General features: G+C 42.4%; 2 protein-coding genes across 2 annotated transcripts in view; one reads left to right on the top strand and one right to left on the bottom strand.

Moving 5' to 3' along the window:
• Window positions 1-6,538, top strand: part of LOC307248160 (cobalamin trafficking protein CblD-like) — an 8,543-nt gene extending 2,005 nt beyond the window's left edge. Inside the window, exons 3-8 of the mRNA XM_080024427.1 lie at window positions 1,991-2,132; window positions 3,217-3,434; window positions 3,544-3,649; window positions 4,463-4,578; window positions 4,657-4,743; window positions 5,579-6,538. Of these exons, the coding sequence (XP_079880553.1) occupies window positions 1,991-2,132; window positions 3,217-3,434; window positions 3,544-3,649; window positions 4,463-4,578; window positions 4,657-4,743; window positions 5,579-5,788 (879 nt within the window). The 3' untranslated portion in view covers window positions 5,789-6,538. The remainder of the gene's footprint in view (window positions 1-1,990; window positions 2,133-3,216; window positions 3,435-3,543; window positions 3,650-4,462; window positions 4,579-4,656; window positions 4,744-5,578) is intronic.
• A 966-nt stretch (window positions 6,539-7,504) lies between these two features.
• On the bottom strand, window positions 7,505-19,669 carry gucy1b2 (guanylate cyclase 1, soluble, beta 2; the record flags this gene model as incomplete). The annotated part of the gene is made up of 16 exons (XM_080023925.1): window positions 19,602-19,669; window positions 18,572-18,666; window positions 17,325-17,485; window positions 16,034-16,133; window positions 15,452-15,654; window positions 15,065-15,179; window positions 14,703-14,806; window positions 14,496-14,597; window positions 13,902-14,010; window positions 13,498-13,694; window positions 13,135-13,258; window positions 11,019-11,167; window positions 10,549-10,695; window positions 9,422-9,576; window positions 9,040-9,224; window positions 7,505-7,704 (listed from the first exon to the last, which is right to left on the bottom strand). Exons 2-16 carry the CDS (start codon window positions 18,636-18,638, stop codon window positions 7,505-7,507), a joined length of 2,118 nt encoding a protein of 705 aa, XP_079880051.1. The 5' UTR covers window positions 18,639-18,666; window positions 19,602-19,669.
• Window positions 19,670-21,304: the final 1,635 nt, after the last annotated feature.

Below are 21,304 nucleotides of genomic sequence, written 5' to 3' on the forward strand. Positions count from 1 at the left end.
CCGGCCATCCACCTGATGTAGAAGAAAACGTGATTCATCAGACCAGGCCACCTTCTTCCATTGTTCCATGGTCTAGTTCTGACGCTCACGTGCCCATTGTAGGTGCTTTCGGCCGTGGACATAGGTACTCCCCCATACGCAGCAAGCTGCTATGCACTGTGTTCTGACACTTTTCTATCTTAGCCAGGATTAACTTTTTCAGATATTTGTGCTACAGTAGCTCTCTTGTGGGATTGGACCAGACGGGCCGGACTTGGCTCCTCACGCGCATCAATGAGCCCATGTGCACCCATGACCGTGTTGCCAGTTCACTGGTGTTCCTTCCCTGGACTACTTTTGGTAAAAGTACACCGGACGTGTTGGCACAGCTTATGGGCATGCAGCGTGGTTTTCCACCGGCTCCACCAGCTACATGGTGAAGCCTCCAAGACCCATCGATGTTGTCATAGAGATAGGAGGAATATTGTATTGAATATTGAAAACAGCAACGATTTAAATCTTTTTTAACACACAGTTTCATAATACTGTGATGCATGTCAGGGTCGACCAGAGACACACAATAAAGGAGACGAAAACGGAACCTCAGTTTAAAGCCAGAGCCCATTTTATTGCCTGCCGTGAAGCTATAACTACCCTGAAGTTAAGGTGTCCATTTGGAAAATAACAACCTGGAATGGCCGTGTCCCTTTTTATTACGGACTCCTCTTCAGACTCTCTCATTTCCACTCGCACCAGGCGCTCACCTTGCTCTCCTCTGCCCTGTCCTTCCACATTCCTCTCCTTCCACACTATCCTGGACACCTCTTCTTCAATCAGATGAACTTGCACATTATAACCACCAATGAACTTGAATCCCCATCCCCCCTCCCCCCACAGTCAGATACACACACAGGCCAAATGGCCGTTGGGGCTGTGGCAGTGGATTATCATGGATTTAATAGTAAGCGTGCATTATGGCATGCCGTGTCACACCCGTACACAGCGCCAACACGTCCAGGGGACTTATACCGCTAGTAGGTACTAACCACTGCATAACCGGGAACACCCAACAAGACCTACCATTTTGGAGATGCTCTGACCCAGTCGTCTAGCCATCACAATTTGGATCTTGTCATAGTTGCTCACATCCTTTCGCTTGTCACTTGCTGCCTAATAGTGTGTGTGTGTGTGTGTGTGTGTGTGTGTGTGTGTGTGTGTGTGTGTGTGTGTGTGTGTGTGTGTGTGTGTGTGTGTGTGTGTGTGTGTGTGTGTGTGTGTTATGTACAGATTTTATATACATATATATTTATGTAAACTTGCTGTATTTCCTACCATTTTGATACAGAGGGGCTTATACTTAATTTTTTTTTTTAATTCTTTTTCTTTAGGTTCAATGCCGAATTCTTCTATTTTTTTCTCATTTTTTAGGTGTATTCTACTTAGAACATTTTTTAGGTTTATTGCGTGTTGCGATTTTTTTGTTCTGTTCATTCTGTGTACCTGATTATTATTGCCTATTGTTTTGAATGTGTTCTGCTCTAACACCCCAATTTCTCTCTGGGGAAGAAAAAGGTACCAATCTATAAAGGAGTAATAAAAATAATGGAATATTAATTCAGAACTAAAAAGGAATGGGCAATTTCAACATATCTTAAAATTGGCCATTGTAAAGCAATACAGTAGCAACAATAGCTAAACTAAAATTCTGTTATTTTAACAGTAACATTATGTTTGGCTTTTGCTTGTTTGTGGCAACTTGACTATAATAGATTGTATGGAATCAGGCATGAAGTCCAAGTCAAGTATGATTTTTGTAATTGTGTGTAATGGCGTTTTTGTAAGTACCATCGACCCCATGAGAAGTAACAGTGCAGGACTCATGTTCATAGGAGTGGTTAAAAGTAGAAAAACACGACTGGTAGTAAAACGGTAAGGAATTTGGAAAATTGCCACAGTGCAGCAAAAAAACTAAATGCATTCCTCTCACTTGCATTCCTTCCTTCCTCGCTAGGTGCTGTGCTGTCGAGCCCGGTCAGCCTGGTCTCAGGCGGCCGGCCTCCAGGCACTGACTGCTCTGAGGTCGAGCCGAACCAGAACCTTCTCTGCTGCCAGCTCCGACGAGCCTTACATCACTGTCTCCCACCCAGACTCAGGTTGGGAAAGCTCTAACCGCTTCCGTCGACGTCAAATGTGTTGCATTTCAGCCAGTTTGCCTTTTTGGAAAAGTTTTGAGGGCCGTACCCGACTCAGAGTTTTGCCAGTCGAATCGGGTTTGGCTGTTCAATACGAAGATTAAACCGGGCATCGAGGAACGCAGTGACCGACCCTGTATTAAACGAGCCCCGCGGCTAAATTATTAAAGACCATAGTATCGATAAGCTCCAATGTTACCGGTATGGTATTGGAGAAATTAAGAAAATGTATTTTCTATTTATTTAGGCTATGCAACCCGTTTCTAACTTGCAATAATTTTAAGATATTTGCAGGGAGCTTTATTTGTTATTTTCAGAAGAGAGGGGCCGGCTCCCTCTGCCTGGCTCTCACACACGCACGAGGAGACAAGGGCGCAGATTGTGCACCGACCGCGGCCTCTCCATGTTAAATGCACAGAAAATAAAGCAGTGTTTATTCTACTCTTAAAAAATAAAAAAAGAACCGATATAGCAACCTGGAAAGCCTAAAAGTAGAACTCCTATGGATAAGCAGCTATTTTGTAATTACTGACCCCAGAACATTTAAATGGTTTGAACGACGATCAAGCTCTTTAAGATACTGCTTAATTCCTTTGATGAGATTTTGACCTCCTACTGGGAGGTATGTGGCCCCTATGAGGGTCCTATTGATGGTGTGTGTGTGTGTGTGTGTGTGTGTGTGTGTGTGTGTGTGTGTGTGTGTGTGTGTGTGTGTGTGTGTGTGTGTGTGTGTGTGTGTGTGTGTGTGTGTGTGTGTGTGTGTGTGTGGGGGGATAATGGACATTGAGGCATTATATTTTAATGAATAAAGATCACATTAACAATTGGTTATTTGTTTTGTGCAAAGTCTTTCATTTTTTCATCCCAGAATGAATGATTGCAGTGATTGACTCATGGTAAAAGGCCAACCTGGTCATCGACAAGGTGTGAGGCGAATCCAAATTCTAACAGCGTGGCTTTCATGGTCGGCTGTCGCATCGCTGTTTACGTTTCTGTCTCACCTCCCTCCCTCCCTCCCTCCCTCACTGCCTGCCTGCCCTGCCAGGGCCCAGAACGGTGTGGCCGGACGAGAACATGGGGCCATTCGGTCCTCAGGACCAGCGCTTCCAGCTGCCGGGCAACGTGGGCTTCGACTGCCACCTGGAGGGTGTGGTGGGCCAAAGCGCAGCGCTGGCGCACAGGAGGGTGCCCGACGTGCTCAGCGACCCCAGCAGCTCCGAGAGGCACGAGTTCGTACTGGCCCAGTTCGTCAGCGAATTTCAGGTCGAGACTACGAACAGAGGAAAATACACGGGAGGGATGGTCCTTCGATCCAAGTTGTTTATCGAAGCTATTTAAACTTAAGTGGTTGTTTTTTTTTTGTGTGTTCCAGAGCAAAGAGGGTTCTGCTTCCATCAGGGTCCGTAAGGCTGAGCAGTACTTTGATCAAGTCAATGCAGACTGCACCGTAAAGTCCTGTCCTGAGCTGTTAAGGAAAGGTGGGTTTGGCCTTTTGGTTGAGACTGTCTTTTGTTTTCCTTTCCTTTAAAACTTGCATTTGTTATGGGGGGTGTTAACCTATTGACCTATCATTTTGGTTTTTAACCCTTTAGGTCGTTGTTTCTTTAAAACCTCAGCTGAAGTTGAGGCTACCTTTCAATATTTAATGGAAATAATCTTGTAGCAAAGATGTTTCAATCTGCACAATAATGTCGATTTGTCCTTTTTTAATTAAAAATATATTTGCAGTAAGTTAAATAAACAAAAATAAAACACCACCAAGTTGTCTCAACGCCTCCAATAAAAGGGACAATTTTCTCGGTGGTCCTGTCCACTGCCGACTTTCAACCAATCAAGACTTTCTCATTCACTTTCTCTCAAAGATGTTTGGTCTATTACATGTCCCATTTGGCCGGTAAACTCAGGACCTAGTGAGAAAATGAAAAAAAAAAAAATATATATCAAATTACAAAATGTTTCTTGTTCATAGTTTAGATTAATGTGAGAGAGACGTGAAAGAAACATAGACTGATTTCTCCAGACGGGGAGAAAAGCACCGTTAAAGAGACGATGCCAGATGAATACCAGTTCCTATATGCATACGCTTTGAATTGTGTTTTACGGGTCATAAATTAGCAAAATAAAAGGACAAAAATCGCCCAAATAGTCACCTAAAAAAACAACCGTCAATGGACTCAGCCAATCGCCGGTTGCGGATATATATCCGTCCAATCGCAGAAGCCTACGCCGGTATTAATCATCTGAGTTTCTGGGGCCGCTGACCAACTCTGCGTCTCCTCCACAATCGACAGAGCTCAAATTGTTTTTCCCTGCGGCGCCCGCCAACGCCATCACCGTCGTCACTGTAACGGAAAAAAGCGGCCGGTGTCAGGAGGTGGAGCAGCGCAGCGATCAGCTTCTACACAGAGTGAGTTGGGGTTTCTACGTTGTGGAAGATCGTCCCGTGGCCTGAAGCGTCACTCATGTGCTCTCTCTCTCCCTCCAGTTTGTAAACGGTGCCAAGGAAATGTGCTTTGCCTTGTGGACTTCAGGTTACTGGGCAGACTTCATCGACCCTGCGACGGGAGTAGCTGTAAGTGGCTGTTCTTCTGCCGAAACGCGACAGAATTAACAGATGCAACTGCAAACTTTCAAAGCGCGGCGGCTCACGCGGTGTATCCAAAGGAGTCCTCGGAAAAAACGCAGTCATTGTCAACCTGTGATGTTCCTCCTGGTTTTGTTATTCAAATCCTGACGTGATGCCAGTTAAATGTGGATTTACTTCAGCATGGTTAGAATTTGACACTTAGGATAGTAGAAGACGAAGAGATTAATAATAGACATGAGTGACAGGTCTCCTGTTACCACTTGGGGTTAAGAGGGAAGGGCCAGAGGCGGATGTTCATGCTCCTCACAGAGTTCACACAGTATTATATTTTACACAAATTGTCAACCACAAATAATAAATCCTGGGCTCTGGGGAGAGTAGGCTTGGAACCAAACCATGACAAACAGACTTTAAATACCCTCAATTACCCTTAATTATGTTCACCCTCTTGCAGCGCCGTCTGCCACAGCTGTCCCTCCACCTTCAGCTGACGCCTTAAACCCCCGCCCCCACAATATGATCACATTGAAAATGTGTTGATTACATTTGTTTTGCGGGAAGTCCTTGAAAAAGTCCTTGAGTTTAATTTTGGAACGCCAGAAAGAACCCTGTTCCTGGCTTGACAGGAAGTTGTTGGGCTTGACTGTGTCTACTTATACGCCAATGAAGTGAAAGTAACTGTGACGTCGCATGGGTGATTTGAACGCATGCCTTAAGTGTTACCTCTCCGCTTTTACGTGCACAACTGCAGATCTTTAACTGAAAAGCCTCTTACCAAACATTGCGCCTTGGTTTTTGTCTTTTCTCCCGCCACCCCCAGTTTTTCGGATCCCTGTCAAGTCCGCCCTCCCTCCGAACGGACGCCGAGCTGCGGCCCCTCGGCTTCCACATCGAGTCGTCGGGCTCGTGCACGGTGATCCGCCACGTCCTGCGCGGCACGCCACTGTTTGTCGGGACCGTTTTCACCAACGCGCCGACCTACAGCCCTGCCGTTTTAAGACTACAAGGACTCCTGGACAAGGAGAAATAGGTTTTTGTTCCGTTTGTTCATTTTTGTTGTTGTCGTGTTTTTGGTAAATATGACCCAACAAAACTGACATTTCAATCCAAAGCTCGTATTTATATAAGGGCGACGCGATTGAGGGAAAACAAGGTTGATGCATCTATCGGTGGAAGGTATGAATCATTTCATCGCGACTGAACACACTATGTCACAAAGGAATGGAGATTCAGCCCTGGGTTAAATGATTTGATTTTTAATGAATTCCCTCATTTTAAGAGCTTAAGTCAAAACATGATTTGTTTTGGTTTTTTGCAAACAGGTAGACGCAGAATTCTGACAGTCTCATTCACATGACATGTTTGCGGAAGCCCTATTTAGCACAAAATGGAAGAGCATGAAAATACATAATCTTGTTCTCAGGGCCTTTTTTTTAATTTGTTTTCGAAAATTATCATTTTAAAACAATATAAGGCTAGAAACACCATATATGCTTTGGGTGTTCTGCTCATCTGCCACCAGTTTATGTGGAAATTAGCTTTGTTTGACTAACCCTTAAATATAAAAAAAAATATTTTAGTACTTTCGTAGTAGACGCTCCTACACTGTTTTTTTCCTTTATATTCAGTTACACAGCAGATTTACTTGAAGCGGCAAACTCTATAAAAAGATCAATAATGCTGGATTAAGTGACATGTTTCATGTCTGTGAGTGGAGTTACGACTGCCGTTTGTGGCATTCGTCCGCGTGTTCTCTTGTAGAGAAATAAAGTTACCCGACTTGAACTCAAAACACATCGAGTGAGTTTTCCTTTGTCGGCGTCTGTTCAGATTTGGGGAGTGGATGTTGGGTCGAAAAACATTTCACAGCCATGCATCATTGAGTGAGTTGGCACATGAACACGACATAAGACCCGGGGACTATTTTACAATGAAGAGAATCGTGTCTATGTGGACTCTAGGTTAAAAATAAGGACAAAGGATGTGAACAAAGGATCCTTCTGACGTACAAAATATGTCAGGATCACCAGGGACTCTTCATCGCTGCAGTCAGAGCACACGAATGGAGGTTATAACAAATTATTTTGAGGCTTTGTTAATCAACACCAGCGTTCAATATATAGCAAACCTATAATAGTCAAGTATCAATAACAGATGAGTACACTGTTGGAATTAAAAAGGCAGTGAAAGAAAGTGGAGCTCTATGGGAATTAGCTGGGAAAGGGAGTGATACTTCACCTGAGCCAAGAAATGTTAAAGGATGGGTTTGCTATTTGTCAACCCAGGACTTGTTTCCCATCATTTATTGCTGTTCATAAGACAACCTTGGTGAACTTCACTGATGAGGAACTTACCACTGTTTTTGTGAATAGAGACTCAGTAAATGCCTGGCTGTAGCAACAGAGTTGTGAACTAAACAAAGGTTGCGCTCTTTTTCTGGAACTATTCCTGAATCTTAAGCCATTTAAAAGATTTGTTTGCTAAGACCGAATCGTAAACCAATTCTTACATCAGCAACAGGAATTTGCCAATAGGCATTGCCCAATAACCGACTGCCGTCAGTTATTGGGCAATGGGATAAAAGCTTAGGGACCAAAGCTGGTTTGATGAGCGGTGACTTTTGCTACGCAAGGTTCGGGGACTAACGGAGGTAAAGTGCGACATCTAGAGATACACTACCAAGAGAGAACAACGCAGAACAAAACAGGAAGTTAGGTATGTGGACAACCCACAAGGCAATGTGGAGTCAGAGCAGGAGGCAGAACCGGGTGTTGAGGTCGTTTGGGCGGCCGCCGCGTCTGCTCTGCAGGGGATACGGCTGGGTGCAGTCCCAGGCGTAGGGGGTGACCGCCCTGACCACGGAGCACGGCGGCTCGGCTTCCTCGCCTCCGTCCGATGGAGTGTCCTCTAGGTACAATGCCCGAGTAGCTGTAGGTGCACCGGAGTCTGCTGGGCGAGGAGAGAGGCTGTATTTTTAAGGGTCATGCAACTCAACATCATATCATCGTTGACTCAAACCTAACGTTACAACTACACCAGGCGCGCCGGCGCAGCGTAGGGACGTGGGGCGGAGCGTGCTTTTTTTTACAGGCGTCGTGCCGAAAAGTGATCGTCCGCCAAAAGTTGATTGCAGCACCTACCTTGTCACCGAAAGGTTTATTATGCCTCAATATGACTTGGTTTCATTCACGAGGGTTATATTTGCCAGATTATAGCCCACCCAGTGGACAGCAATCACTTTTTGGCATCAGTGCAGCTGTTTGGTTTCTGAGTTTCCCAGATTAGACCCATGGGCACTGATTGGGCAGACTTGGCTCGGAGAAGCTTCCTAATACTGTATGTGTGTTTGTTTTCCAGCAGGAGTGACACAGGAGCAGAGACCCCCACCCTTATTATTATTATTATTATTATTATTATTATTATTATTATGGGTCCAGCCCGCTTGGCAGCCCCTTATTGTTATTGTAAGAGGAAAAGAAGGAACAATTCTTGGAATTTTGAAGCCTAAAACTATCTGGGAAACCAACTTCTGTATAACACACGAACATCGTTTATGTCTTGTTTGGCCGCGCTGTCACAGCGACCTCATGGTTGATGTTTCATCCAAATGGATCCACATACAATGCAGATATGAGCAAAGAACCGACCAAAAACCTGTGATTATAAGACAGACATGCCAGTATGCCAGTCCGAAATAAGCCCAAGCCGGCTAAATCTATCTTGACATACTTCGGCGAAAGCTGGAAACACGCTTATGGTGTCGTTTAAACAGCTATATAACAAATATCTTAAATTTCATCCGAATTGATCCACATACAGAGTAGATATTATTGAAAAAGCGAACAAATTTGACCCAAAATATTACCATATTGACCCACTACATTTTATTTACAGTAGTCTGCCACTAATAACTTTTTATATAATTGAAATGTGAGCTACAACTGTCACTGTTGAAATTGGCCAGTGGAATATGTTTGTACTGTATTTCATTACTTCTACGTATTACATATTCAGTATGTCATATGGGTCTTGATCAACAAGCAAATTTGACTGCGGCTCTAGGTCTCTGGTATAATGTAGGCTCATAGGCATTTCTATATTTTCTATGTTAATATTTAAAAAAATAAAATAAAATAAATAGCCCTCTCGCACAGAAGTAGAGAAATGCCGCACAGACCCCGTGACGCGGCCAGTGTAGCTCCAACAGCGGATTAACATGGAGCGCACGCTGTGCCGCGCCCGTACGCTGCGCCTGGTGTACTTCCGACGTCAGGCCTGTACCTGTATCGCTGTGCTCTTGCGGGGTCTCTTCGTAGAGGCGGACGTCCCCCCTCCCCCTTCCCATGATGCTCTCCTCTGAAGCCATCATGTTTCCAAACAAGAAATACGTGGTCATCAGGCCTTTGCCCTTCACCTCGATCTGCCCACGCTCTCGAATGTCAAAGTCCCCTGCACCTATCAACACGCTGAGTTGGAAGAGGGAACGTTATAAGAAAGTGACAGGTTTTTTGGGTGTGCGTGTTGGTATTATAACCTACAGAAGTTGTTATTAACTGGTAGGTCATGTGTTAACAAAATACACACACACACATTATTGTACTGTTGGTCCTCACAAGTAGGGCAAAACAAACACACACACACACACACACACACACACACACACTTGTGGGTGGAGGGGCTCAGGTGGATGTGGTCTGGGAGTCCGTGACTCTCCATCCTGGAGGCCGTGTTGACGGTGTCGCCAAACAGGCAGTACCGTGGCATCTTCTCCCCCACCACTCCGGCTAACACAGGCCCAGTATGCAGGCCTACACGGATCTGCCCACACACACACACACACACACACACACACACACACACAATAAAAACAATATTTTTTGACGTAACCAAAATTGCCCAATTTTTTTTTCTTATTTTTCCCAACAGCTGTTTACCTAATGTGAATGAGAATATACCTTTAGGATGTAGTTCTTAATTGTGCCTGGAAGGGCCCATCACATCAAGCTGCTCACCATAAGTTCCGCCGATAACGTTGCTTGATATGCTCCAATCGTTATATTGTTTCAAATGCACTTTTATTTGCAACTATGTATCTCAATTATGTATATCCCTGAAACAAAATGGCATCATGGCCTCTGCGGTCTTCCAAAAAAAATCAAACCCATCAAACTGACTACTTAGATGCTGCATGTTGTACATTATCTGTCTTTTCATCTTCCCTTTTTTATTTGATTTTTATTTGCAAATGAAAGTCATGGTGTAAGTGAAACTGTGTCCTAATATAGTCAGAAATAGGCACTGAATACGACACCCACCGCTACTTCATCTACAGTAATTACCATTGTTTTCTCTCTACCTGTAATGGAGCATACTGTAAATACCACTTATGTAACTGAATTGTTTGACTCACTACATGTTTTCTGTTTGTACCCAACACTGGCCTCAAATATAAAACTCTGTTCTATGGCTGGGCAATACTTCCTCCATCTATGAACTGTCAACAAGGTGCCTTACCGCTTCTATTAGTAATGCTGCAATACTGTAACCTGTACTTTATAGACTTGCCTATTGGGTGCACTACTTCATGTTAAGTTGTGTCGATAGATGTTTACGTATTTGGTATTTCTGATCTCATTTTAATTTGTCTCTTCCTCGACAGCACTGTTTTTTTTCCCCGTTGTAACGCTTGCGTTTCCCTCCAAAGCTTCAAGTGTTATCTTATATGATCTAACTTTTGTCTTGTGTATCTACATTAATTTGATAATAAATGCTGTTTTAGGAATATTTGACCTGTATGGGTTCTCCAGTCACTGGATTGGCCACCTCCCTGGCAGCGATCCTCATCCCCAGAGCGAAGTTGGCTACTCTGTGGGCGTGGCTGCAGGTAGGCACCGGGACTCCACCCACCACCATGTACGCATCACCGATGGTCTCCACCTGACAGGACACAGGCCGAGAAGGATTAATACATAGTATGCGCCACACACTTCCTATTATTATTGCACATATTAGTATTATAGCCAAATTTCGCCGCGCTACTCCTCCCAAAGTTTTTCGAGCCACGTACGCGCATACTACCTCAAAACAACAACCTCGACGACTTTGCTAAAGCTGTGGAAGGTGTTTTCAAAATATTTCATTTTTTTGTACAGATTTTGCCTTAGATTGGGCAAACGCATGCAGACTCAGGGCCATTTCACCAGGAATTTGCGTCCAGTTATTATTATTGCCGTCTGTTTTCTGTCTTCCGGTCTGAGTACCTTGTAAACGTTGTGCACGTTGGTGAGGTGGTCGAACTTGGAGTACATAGAGTTGAGCATGTGCACAATGTGGATGGGCTCGCAGGCAGCGCAGATGTTGGTGAAGGTGACCACATCACTGAACAGGATGGTGCACACCTCAAACTCCCCTGAGAAGGATAGACAGATACACCTCAAATCTTTGAATACTTTGAAGACAGCTGATGCATCGGAGCAACCCGACGCCCAGAGAGACGACTTCAGTCACTGTGTTGGAACGCAGGTTTACTGCCACCACAACACCATCTCTGGTTCAAGAACTTTGTCTTGAACTTTGAGAAATGCGTCGCGAGGTGATGACTGATCGCAATCAAGAACCAAAAGAAACGAAAATTTGGATATATGAGTATGTTTGAAGGCAAATGTACCGATACTTTAACTTACGTAGAAATTGGAATAAAGATACTTAGTTGAGGAAAGAGAATCTACACCGCATTCCAAATTATTATGCAAAGGATGTTTTTCTTTGATTTTCCTAAATAGTTGATGCAAATGACAGTCAGTATAATTTTCAAGTCATCAACCGTTAGGGTATAATAAGGGTTAGGGTTATTGAACAAACCTCCCAATGATAACAGTATTTTTTTCAAAATTAAAAAACTAAAAATGCACTGTTCCAAATGATTATGCACAACAGAGTTTCAGAACATTTTATAGGTTGTAAAGAACTGAAAAATGGTCATTTGTTGAATGTGCAGCATTAGGTCATATTTACTGAAATCAAAAGCTATTTCAATCAAAAACATCTTAACAGGTCAAGTTACATGTGAACATAGGAGCCTTCTGTGATATCACCTTCACAATTCTTGCCTCCATTGAACTTGTGAGTTTTTGGAGTTTCTGCTTGAATTTCTTTGTAGTTTGTCAGAACAGCCTCCCAGAGCTGCTGTTTTGATGCCAACTGCCTCCACCCTCATAGTTTTTTGCTGGAGGATGCTCCAAAGGTTCACAATAGGGTGGAGGTCAGGGGAGGATGGGGGCCACACCATGAGTTTCTCTCCTTTTATGCCCATAGCAGCCAATGACACAGAGGTATTCTTTGCAGCATGAGATGGTGCGTTGTCAGGCATGAAGATGGTTTTGCTACGGAAGGCACGGTTCTTCTTTTTGTACCGTGGAAGAAAGTGCTCAGTCAAACTCTATATACTTTGCTGAGCTCATTTTCACGCCTTCAGGGACCCTAAAGGGGCCTCCCAGCTCTCTCCCTGTGATTCCGGCCCAAAACATGACTCCGCCACCTCCTTGCTGACGTGGCAGCCTTGTTGGGACATGGTGGCCATCCACCAACCATCCACTACTCCATCCATCTGCACCATCCAGGGTTGCACGGCACTCATCAGTAAACAAGGCTGTTTGAAAATGAGTCTTCATGTATTTCTGGGCCCCCTGCAACCGTTTCTGCTTGTGAGCGTTGGTTACGGGGGGGGCCCCAATAGTAGGTTTATGCACAACTGCAAGCCTCTGGAGGATCCTACACCTTGAGGTTGGCGGGACTCCAGAGGCACCAGCAGCTTCAAATACCTGTTTGCTGCTTTGTAACGACATTTTAGCAGCTGCTCTCTTAATCCCATGAATTTGTCTGGCAGAAACCTTCCTCATTCTGCCTTTATCTGCACCAACCCGTCTGTGCTCTGAATCAGCCACAAATCTCTTCACAGTACGATGATCACGCTTAAGTTTTTGTGAAATATCAAATGTTTTCATACCTTGTCCAAGGCGTTGCACTATTTGAGGCTTTTCGGCAGCAGAGAGATCCTTTTTCTTTCCCATGTTGCTAGAAACCTGTGGCTGCTTAATCATGTGGAACGTCCTTCTTAAGTAGTTTTCCTTGAATTGGACTCACCTGGCAAACTTATTATCACAGGTGTCTGAGATTGATTTCAGTGATCCAAAGAGCCCTGGGACACAACACCATCCATGAGTTTAATCGAAAAACAAAAAATGTAATGTTTATGACACTTAAATCCAATTTGCATAATAATTTGGAACGCAATGTATACATTGATGACTGATGGGATTGAGAACCTTCTAGATAGATAGACAGACAGACAGACAGACAGATTGATAGATAGACTACCTGCCTCCACCCTCTTCCCTTCTTTAAGCAGATTGGCCACGTGGCGAGGCAGCATGGCGTATAACAGAGTCTCCGTTTTCTTCTTCTCTGCCTCCAGGTGGCGTGACAGGATCCTCAGCTCCTCCTGCATTTAAACCCCCACACACAAAACACACGGACAGATCAACATGACAGTGGAATAGAATATCTTCATTTTTCTACCAGGAAGTTTAAACACATCCAGTTTGGTGTTCTTAGCTGGCCATGGTCATTTACCAACCTCACACTTGCCAGCACAAACTTTCATCCATCCGTCCATCCGTCCTTCCATCCATCCATCCATCTACCCATCCATCCCTCCATCTATCCATCCATCCCTCCTGCCTTCTTCCTCTCCAGCTGGTTGCTCAGCTCCATCTCGGCCAGCCGCTGCTGGTTGAGCAGGATGAGGTCGCGGGTGGTGTCGTGCTGGGCGATGTCGGCCAGGTGGAGGCCTCGCTCCTCGAGCTCTTGCAGGCTGCGGAGCTTCGGGGAGCACAGGTACAGCATGCAACCCAACGACGACATCCACAGCATCTGACCTAGAGAGAGCGCGATCAAGAGACGAGTAGACAGAAAGACAGACAGACAGACAGACAGACAGACAGATAGATAGATCGATAGAAAGATAGATAGACAGACAGACGGACGGACAGGCAGATAGATATATAGACAGACAGGCAGATAGATATATAGACAGACAGACATAGATAGATAGAAGCAATGGCTCTCACAGTTGCTAACCCCACCTCTTAACTTCAGTGTGTTGTGTTGGTGTTTGGGGACCATTTCCCTGTGGACCTTGAGGACAAACTGGCTGTTGATGAACTTTCTGATGCTCTCGATGGTGAACGTCACCTGTGGTGGAGCAGGAAATAGAATCATTCTCTGCAGGAATACCGGAAAAATCACGGAATTCATGGAAAATCCCTGTAATGTTTTTTGGGTTAATGCTCGCAATGCTTGGATATCCCAAAGTAATTCTGGGACCCCATTTAACATTTGTGTATTATTTATAATTAATTTGTGCATCTAAATATGAATTTTCCACTTCGATATGTACGACATAAATTTTGATATAGACTTTATTAGATTTAACCACACTTCATGCACACCGCGATTTTGTGTTGTAAAATGTACTGGAGATTTAAGCCTTTAAGTCTCTTTGCATCATAAAAGTATCAAATATATTCTGGTCCTTTAAGTCTTTGAGTCGACTAAAGGGAACCTTGGCTTGCAAAAACATAACATTAGGATCCCTCCACAGCCTTATTTTGTCTTCCTTTGTGTTATCATCTTCTCCTTCCTTTTCTTCCAATCAGTTCTATTCTCGTGGCCATTACCTGTGGGTGCACAATGGTGAAGTACTGGTCAAGTGTGATATCCATGGTCTGCAGACCCGGGACGAACCTCTGAATATTTACACCTGTCTGCTTTACCTTCAGCTGAAGAGAGAGAGAGACAGAGAGAGAGAGTGATTCCAACAACCTGTCCTTTGAGTTTGCGCCAAAATCTTTGCGGTGCAGAACAGCAGCGCTGCGGCGGTTTACGTTGCCGTCAAAGACGATGTGGAAAGGGAAGGCGTTGCAGAAAGCCTCCTCTTCTATCCACAGCCTGGCAGGGAAGCATGGGGTGAAGGTGGACTGGAGCCGCCCTGGGGGGGTGGGGTTTATTTTTAAAATACGTTTTATGATGAGGTCATTCAGAGAAAGAGTGGATCTGTACAAAGGAAAATGAAATAAAAGAGAATACAGACAGACAGATAGATAGATAGACGGATAGATAGACAGACAGACAGATAGATGTGACATTTGTCATGTATATACAGATATGTGCAGTAAAGTTTACTCATAATATATATATAAAGCATATTTTAGCATGTAAAATCCTCTAAATAAACCCCAGTCCAAACCTTTCCCCCATAGCACCACGGTCCGGACCAGATCCCAGTGACTTCTCTTGCCCCGGGTCGGTGGCTCAGGTAGAGAAATGCATCTCTCCCTCATCCTACACAGCGTGCTCTCCCGCTGGCAAATATTCAAATATCACAGGGAACGGGAGTTTAAGTTCAAGGTAAGACACAGATTTAACTGTACTCCAGTAGTGGAGTCTGCTTTGTGCGTCACCAGTTGCCATGGCGTTGCTACTTCAGTGACTACCAACACCATCATTTCGCGTTTGGAGAAGAATTAATGGGAATAAAAGCTCCAGTTGACTGGAGATGGACTTTAGTAGTGAGCAAGTCGCTGTACTGTACTGTTGGCAGTAACGTAAGAACTCGAACCCTTTGTACACCCACCTCCCCATCGGGGGCCCGGCGCTGGCCCCTGCAGACCTCCAGGTCGCCCTGCTCGCGCCCACTCGCGGAGCCCTGCCGCTTCTGCGTCACCAGGAACACCACGTGCTCCTTCTTCCCCGTCCGCTCATCCTCCTCCGACTGGTTCAGGACATCCATGCTCACCTCGCTTTGGAAGAAGTCCGCCGCCACCGCCTCGATGATACCTGCACGGGAAAGAAAGCGCGTCGCCACCGGGCATAGCAACCGTTTCAGACGCGCTCGCTCGAAAAAAAACCAACAATGAACATCGTCCTGGAATTGTCCTGGAAAATCGCGCCGGTGAGAAATGTTTGAGGATTGATGAACCTACAGAAGAACGTACGATGAGTGGAAATTTAAATTGGGTCGCAAAGGAGCAGCAGATCATCTTTTCCGGTGACTTTTTGTTCTCAACGACTCTATTTTTCCTGGCGCTTTAACTGCATGATATCTTCCAAAACCCGTTTTTGAAGGCTAAAATTTATGATTTAGATAAAAGTGAGGACGGTGTGATCTCCTCCCATGTTTGGTCACATATTATGTAATGCATGTGAGGTCATTTACCCGGTACGATATGGTAGAGGCCTTTCCTATCAGAGTAATAGTGGAGCAGCATCCTCCCGTCATCGCTCCGCTCCACACGGAAGGAAGGCGCGTTCATCTCCTGGTGAAGAACAGTTTGGTTGGCTCATGTGCACTTTGTACGAATGTATTCAGCACAAGAATATCTACAGACAGACAGACAGATATATAGATGTAGTCCTGAAGAATTCAACAGAACCAAAATCAGTTTATTTCCACGGGATATATTTGCATAGATGAGGAATTTGTCGCAGAGAGGTTTGGTGCGTTTGATTAGCATTGAAAGCGCAACGGTCTGACGAAATGGAGAATAAATATAATGATAAAATGAATGAAAAAAAATTATGAAAAAACACAAAAAAATAGATGAAGATAAAAAATGTCCAAATATTCACAAATGGCTTAGAAATACAAAACAGAAATAGTGAAATATGTATTAAAAAAAAGTATATAAACAAAAATATCTGGCATAAAAATAAAATGTAAAATTTGACATTTAAATAAAAATGATCAAATAAAAAAAAAATTGAAAATAGCTCTATAAAAATATACAGAATATACAAAAAGTTAAACTATGCACAGAATAAATTATTGTTATGGGCACATAGGGTTAGATTATAAATATATAAATATATATAAATATATAATGAATATATTATTGCACAAAGAATATATGTTGAATATAAATTGGGCTATTCCTTGAATATTATTATAATATTATTATTATATATATTAAAAAATATATATTTTATATATTGCATCATATTTAATAACATACAGTATGTCTTAAATATATATAAAGGAAACCATTTGTTTGGTAAACCAAAAACAAACCCTGATTGAACAAGGCAATACGAGCTGACAACAGAAACGTACTTTAACAAACCATTCAAGACAACAGAATCAGCACACAGTCCCTACAAGGGCTTCCTCCTTTCTAATCCAGTTGCTTTGTTTCAACAAATTCAATTTGGGAATGGGACTGCACCAACCAAGCAGTGATAAAGCCCATTCTCACCGACGCATGGAGAACGCAGAGATGACTCAAAGCAAACGCTTTTGGGGCAGAAAGAACGTTTTTAGGCAAATGATTAATGAACAGCGGTCAAAATAGTCGAAATGCGACGAGTGTGAAGGAACGGGGTTTTTTTCACGGCGACCGTACGGGGACGACTTTGGGATCGATGTTTGGCAGCAGGGGGCACCATGGCAAAACACATGAAACAGCTCAAACAGTCACTTGAGGCGGCCATTACTGCACACAAACAAACACCTGGTAAGACAGAGCCAGGTAGCTGTGCAGAGCGTCCAGGTTCTCGATGAACTCGGTGAGGTTTCCCCCGAGCGTCCGGAGCATGGTGTCGTAACCCGCCTGCTTACAGAAGCTGAAGAAGTACTCCCCAAACAGCTTCAGAACCACCTCAGAGGACATGCCTGGCAGACCAAAACACACGCGCACACACACACACACACACACACACACACGCACGCTTGGAAGTGCACCCACATGCCTGAAGTGTTGATCATTCTCAGTGGAGGGAACTCCACGGGGTGTTAGCAACACTTGAATTGCCAAAGCAGTGTAATAAATTTGCGGGGTGTCCATCCTTCACCAACTGCCTAAGCATGTTTTAAGAGGGGCGGTTTTGCAGCCACAGATCAGGCCTAATTTTGGACTAAATGCCACTATTAATCCAGAAAAACTGAAATGGTTCACTTTCTCAGGCACGGTTTAAAATTATATCCTCAGACGATGCTCTGCTCTTGGTTTAAAAACTCTGATTTTTGAAGGAAGATCACAGATAGTCCAGGTCTAAGTGAAGGCTTAAATTAAACCGAGCCAGAGGAAGTTTTACCTTTGGATTAATGGATGTGGGACAAAAGAGAAAACTGATTATTATCAAGACCAGACAGAAGGAGCTGACTCCAGCCTAGGACTTCCTAGTCTATTGCTAATTCAGCTTAAATTAAGCAACGTACAAGGCATTTTAATTGCTAAACAACACCTAAATTGTTAAGCCTGGTGTAATTGCTCATTTCCCCTAACCCCAACCCTAAGTCATCTCACGTAAAAAACGTTGGGTTAGGGTTAGGGTTTCTTGTTCAGCTGGAAAGCCGAACAAGAAGGTGATCAATTGTTTGGTTTTTTTACGTATCCTCGTTATATAAAAACAGTTGATCGTTGATATCTTAAGGTTGTGTTCTCACACCATTGACAGATCATTTCGCTTGATTCAAGATTTTTCCCTGATTCAATTTTGTATTTTTTCTTCCTTTTTGAGTGATTTTCTGTTGTGTGGTATGTTTTTGTTTTCCTCCATTCAATTCCCTCCACACATTAATCAGTTTCCCAGGGTGGGTTGTTAGTTAGGGATAAAAAACACTCTAGCCAGACACCGGAGAATATCAAGACTGAAAGGATTGTGGAGATATTTAATTACAGCCAATGCCCTACAGAATACCAACAAAACCCTCCCGACCCGATGCTGGTTATCTAAACGTTGTAAAGCACTTACTGACCGAGCATCGAACAGGCTTCCTGCACCAGCCTCAGCGTCAGGGCATCGTCGTACACCTCGTAGGTCATGAACGTGTCCTGCACGCCGGCCAGAGAGCTGCACACATAGAAATATGAACCCCAATTTCAGACCGTTAATTAACAGACAATTACAATTTTAAAGTAAAATCGTCAAATATATACAAAAAGCCCAAAATAAATAGAAAACAGGAAAAGTCAGAAATGTAAAAACTATACAGAATAAACAAAATGCTATGCACAGGATAAATTATTGTTATGGGTACAAAAGGTATAAGACACACACTGCTACCCAAGTAAAATAATCTTCTGTACTGAAAATATATGTTTATAAATAAATACATATAAATATATGTTTTACCATATAAAGAAGTATATTTCTCACCATTTGCATTTCTTGTGAGTATACTTTGAAGAGTAGTTTATGTAGTAATTTAAAGTACATCTTTATCATACTAGTCATCAATATGCTGTGGGTGTAGTATAAGTGTACTAAAAAAAAGTATATTGAAATATTGCTAGAGCAGTGCTTTAGTATTCATGTTAAAAGTGTGTGATTTTGGTTGTCAAAGCAACCGAATAGACATAAAAAAATACATCTTCCATATATCAAAGCACATCTTATGTGTAATTTGAGATGGTTTATTGTTAGGTTTTTTTTATTGTTTATGGTTAGGTTATTGTATTGTTTTTATTCATTCTAGGTTTACACTTACTTTCATCCTGTAGGTAATTGTACTTTATTTTTGATTTTTAATCTTAAGCTTATTTTTATTGTTTATTACACATTCTCCATGTTCAATCGTCAAGTTACTCCTCAGGTTTATAGCATATTGCAATTTTCTTTATTCTATTTGTATTCTTCTGTTGTTATTATTACTGCCTATTTTTATTGTGAATACATAAAAAGCATACTAAATATAACTATATATATAGTGCCATCATACAGTTACCGACATCATCATCACAACCACAATAACATGTAGTGCGTGTGGGTGAAGAAACACTCCTGACCACAGTTTGTCCCAGGCGTCCTCTCCAAACTTCTCCGTCACTAGGGACTTGAGGCAGGTGTTGATGAACCCGTACTACAGCAAATACACAGATTTTTCTATTTATAAATTCAATGGAGTCCTCTACTGCTCCAACAGTGTTGGGGATCAACCCCGTACACACTTTCTTAATGTAATGTAACATAATGCAAATTTCTAATATAAGTGCATGAAAGATTCTTCCGGGAACACCTTCGGGAAAATGTATTTATTTCCAACGTGGCATTTTGGATGGATAATATATTCTGAGAAGATTAAATATTAAATAAATACAAATGTAAAACAAGTAATATAAATATGAATAATTCAAATCAGACAAAAGGGACTGGAATGTCCTCAAAGCTGAGAATTGTCACAGGAACAACAGGACGTTTAAGGAGGTGATCAAAGGTGTTTAAGGTCAATATCAGAGTTTTTAAGAGTTGAAATTGAATCTTCCTTAGCATCCCTGTCTGTAGACTGTAGACATTAAAGATCATGGAAGAAAACATGAAATGGTAATTTATTTTTGTAATGCATTTGCCATTATATCCATGTTCTAAAATATTTATTACTACTCAAATATTACCATTACTACTACTACTTCTAAAAAAAATAAAATAAATGTAATAATAATAATAATTTAATAAATAAATAATAATAATAATACTCACCATGTCTTTGTATTCTTTTTCTTTGTGCAATGAATTTAAAAGTTAGCTCTGAGACCCCTAACGTGTTCTCTCTCACCTCACTGATTCTCCCTCCCTCTCTCTCTCTCTCTCTCTCTCTCTCTCTGCTCTCCTCTCATCCATCTATCATCCATCTATCATCCATCTATCCACCCATCCATCCCTTCAGCTATTTACCATTGCAATTCCTCAAGCTACTACTTGTAAGCAACTACCTACATTTAATACCTGATTGCATTTAGGCACGTTCAAAGATCTTTTTCTGACATCCCTCTTCAATATAACATATGGTGATATACTGATAAAATATACTGAGTACTGATATACTGACACAAATAAAAAGCAATGTAATAGTCCTTTATTAACATGTGTAATTACGTCACCTTTCTGAGGATTACATAATCACATTTTTTTTTCATATATATATATATATATATATATATATATATATATACAGGTACTCTAAGGCTATAATATTGCACAATTTAAATTGACCAATTTAAGTATGACATTAACAATATAACATAATTACAGCAATATCAGTTTAAAGTTGTAGTTATAGTTTTATGGGTTAGAGCAGTGTCCCCTAACCTTTGTCATTTCAAGGACCCTCGACTTGATATGCATTTGATGACAGAGCTAATTTATCAAGATTTCAACTCTGGGACCCGTATCTGAGAAGATTCATATTGATATATGATTGATGATGTAGCCCGAATGTTCAACCGATATATACTATAGTTACAGAGATAACAGTAAAACTCTGACAGAAGGACCTCCCAGACCCACATTGAGACCAACTGAGGACCATAGATACAACAACATAGTGCTGTTGAAAACTACACTCTAGTGGCCATATCTAGTTATGTCACAAAACACACATTAGACAACTTTAACAAACCAGAAAAATAACAGGTGCTACATTTCTATATTTAAACACTTAATTTCACCGCTTTCAGTTTACTGCCCCCTCCTCTGGCACTACAGCCCTTGC

This window comes from Zeus faber (assembly GCF_960531495.2).
Source record: "Zeus faber genome assembly, chromosome: 2".
Taxonomy (NCBI): domain Eukaryota; kingdom Metazoa; phylum Chordata; class Actinopteri; order Zeiformes; family Zeidae; genus Zeus; species Zeus faber.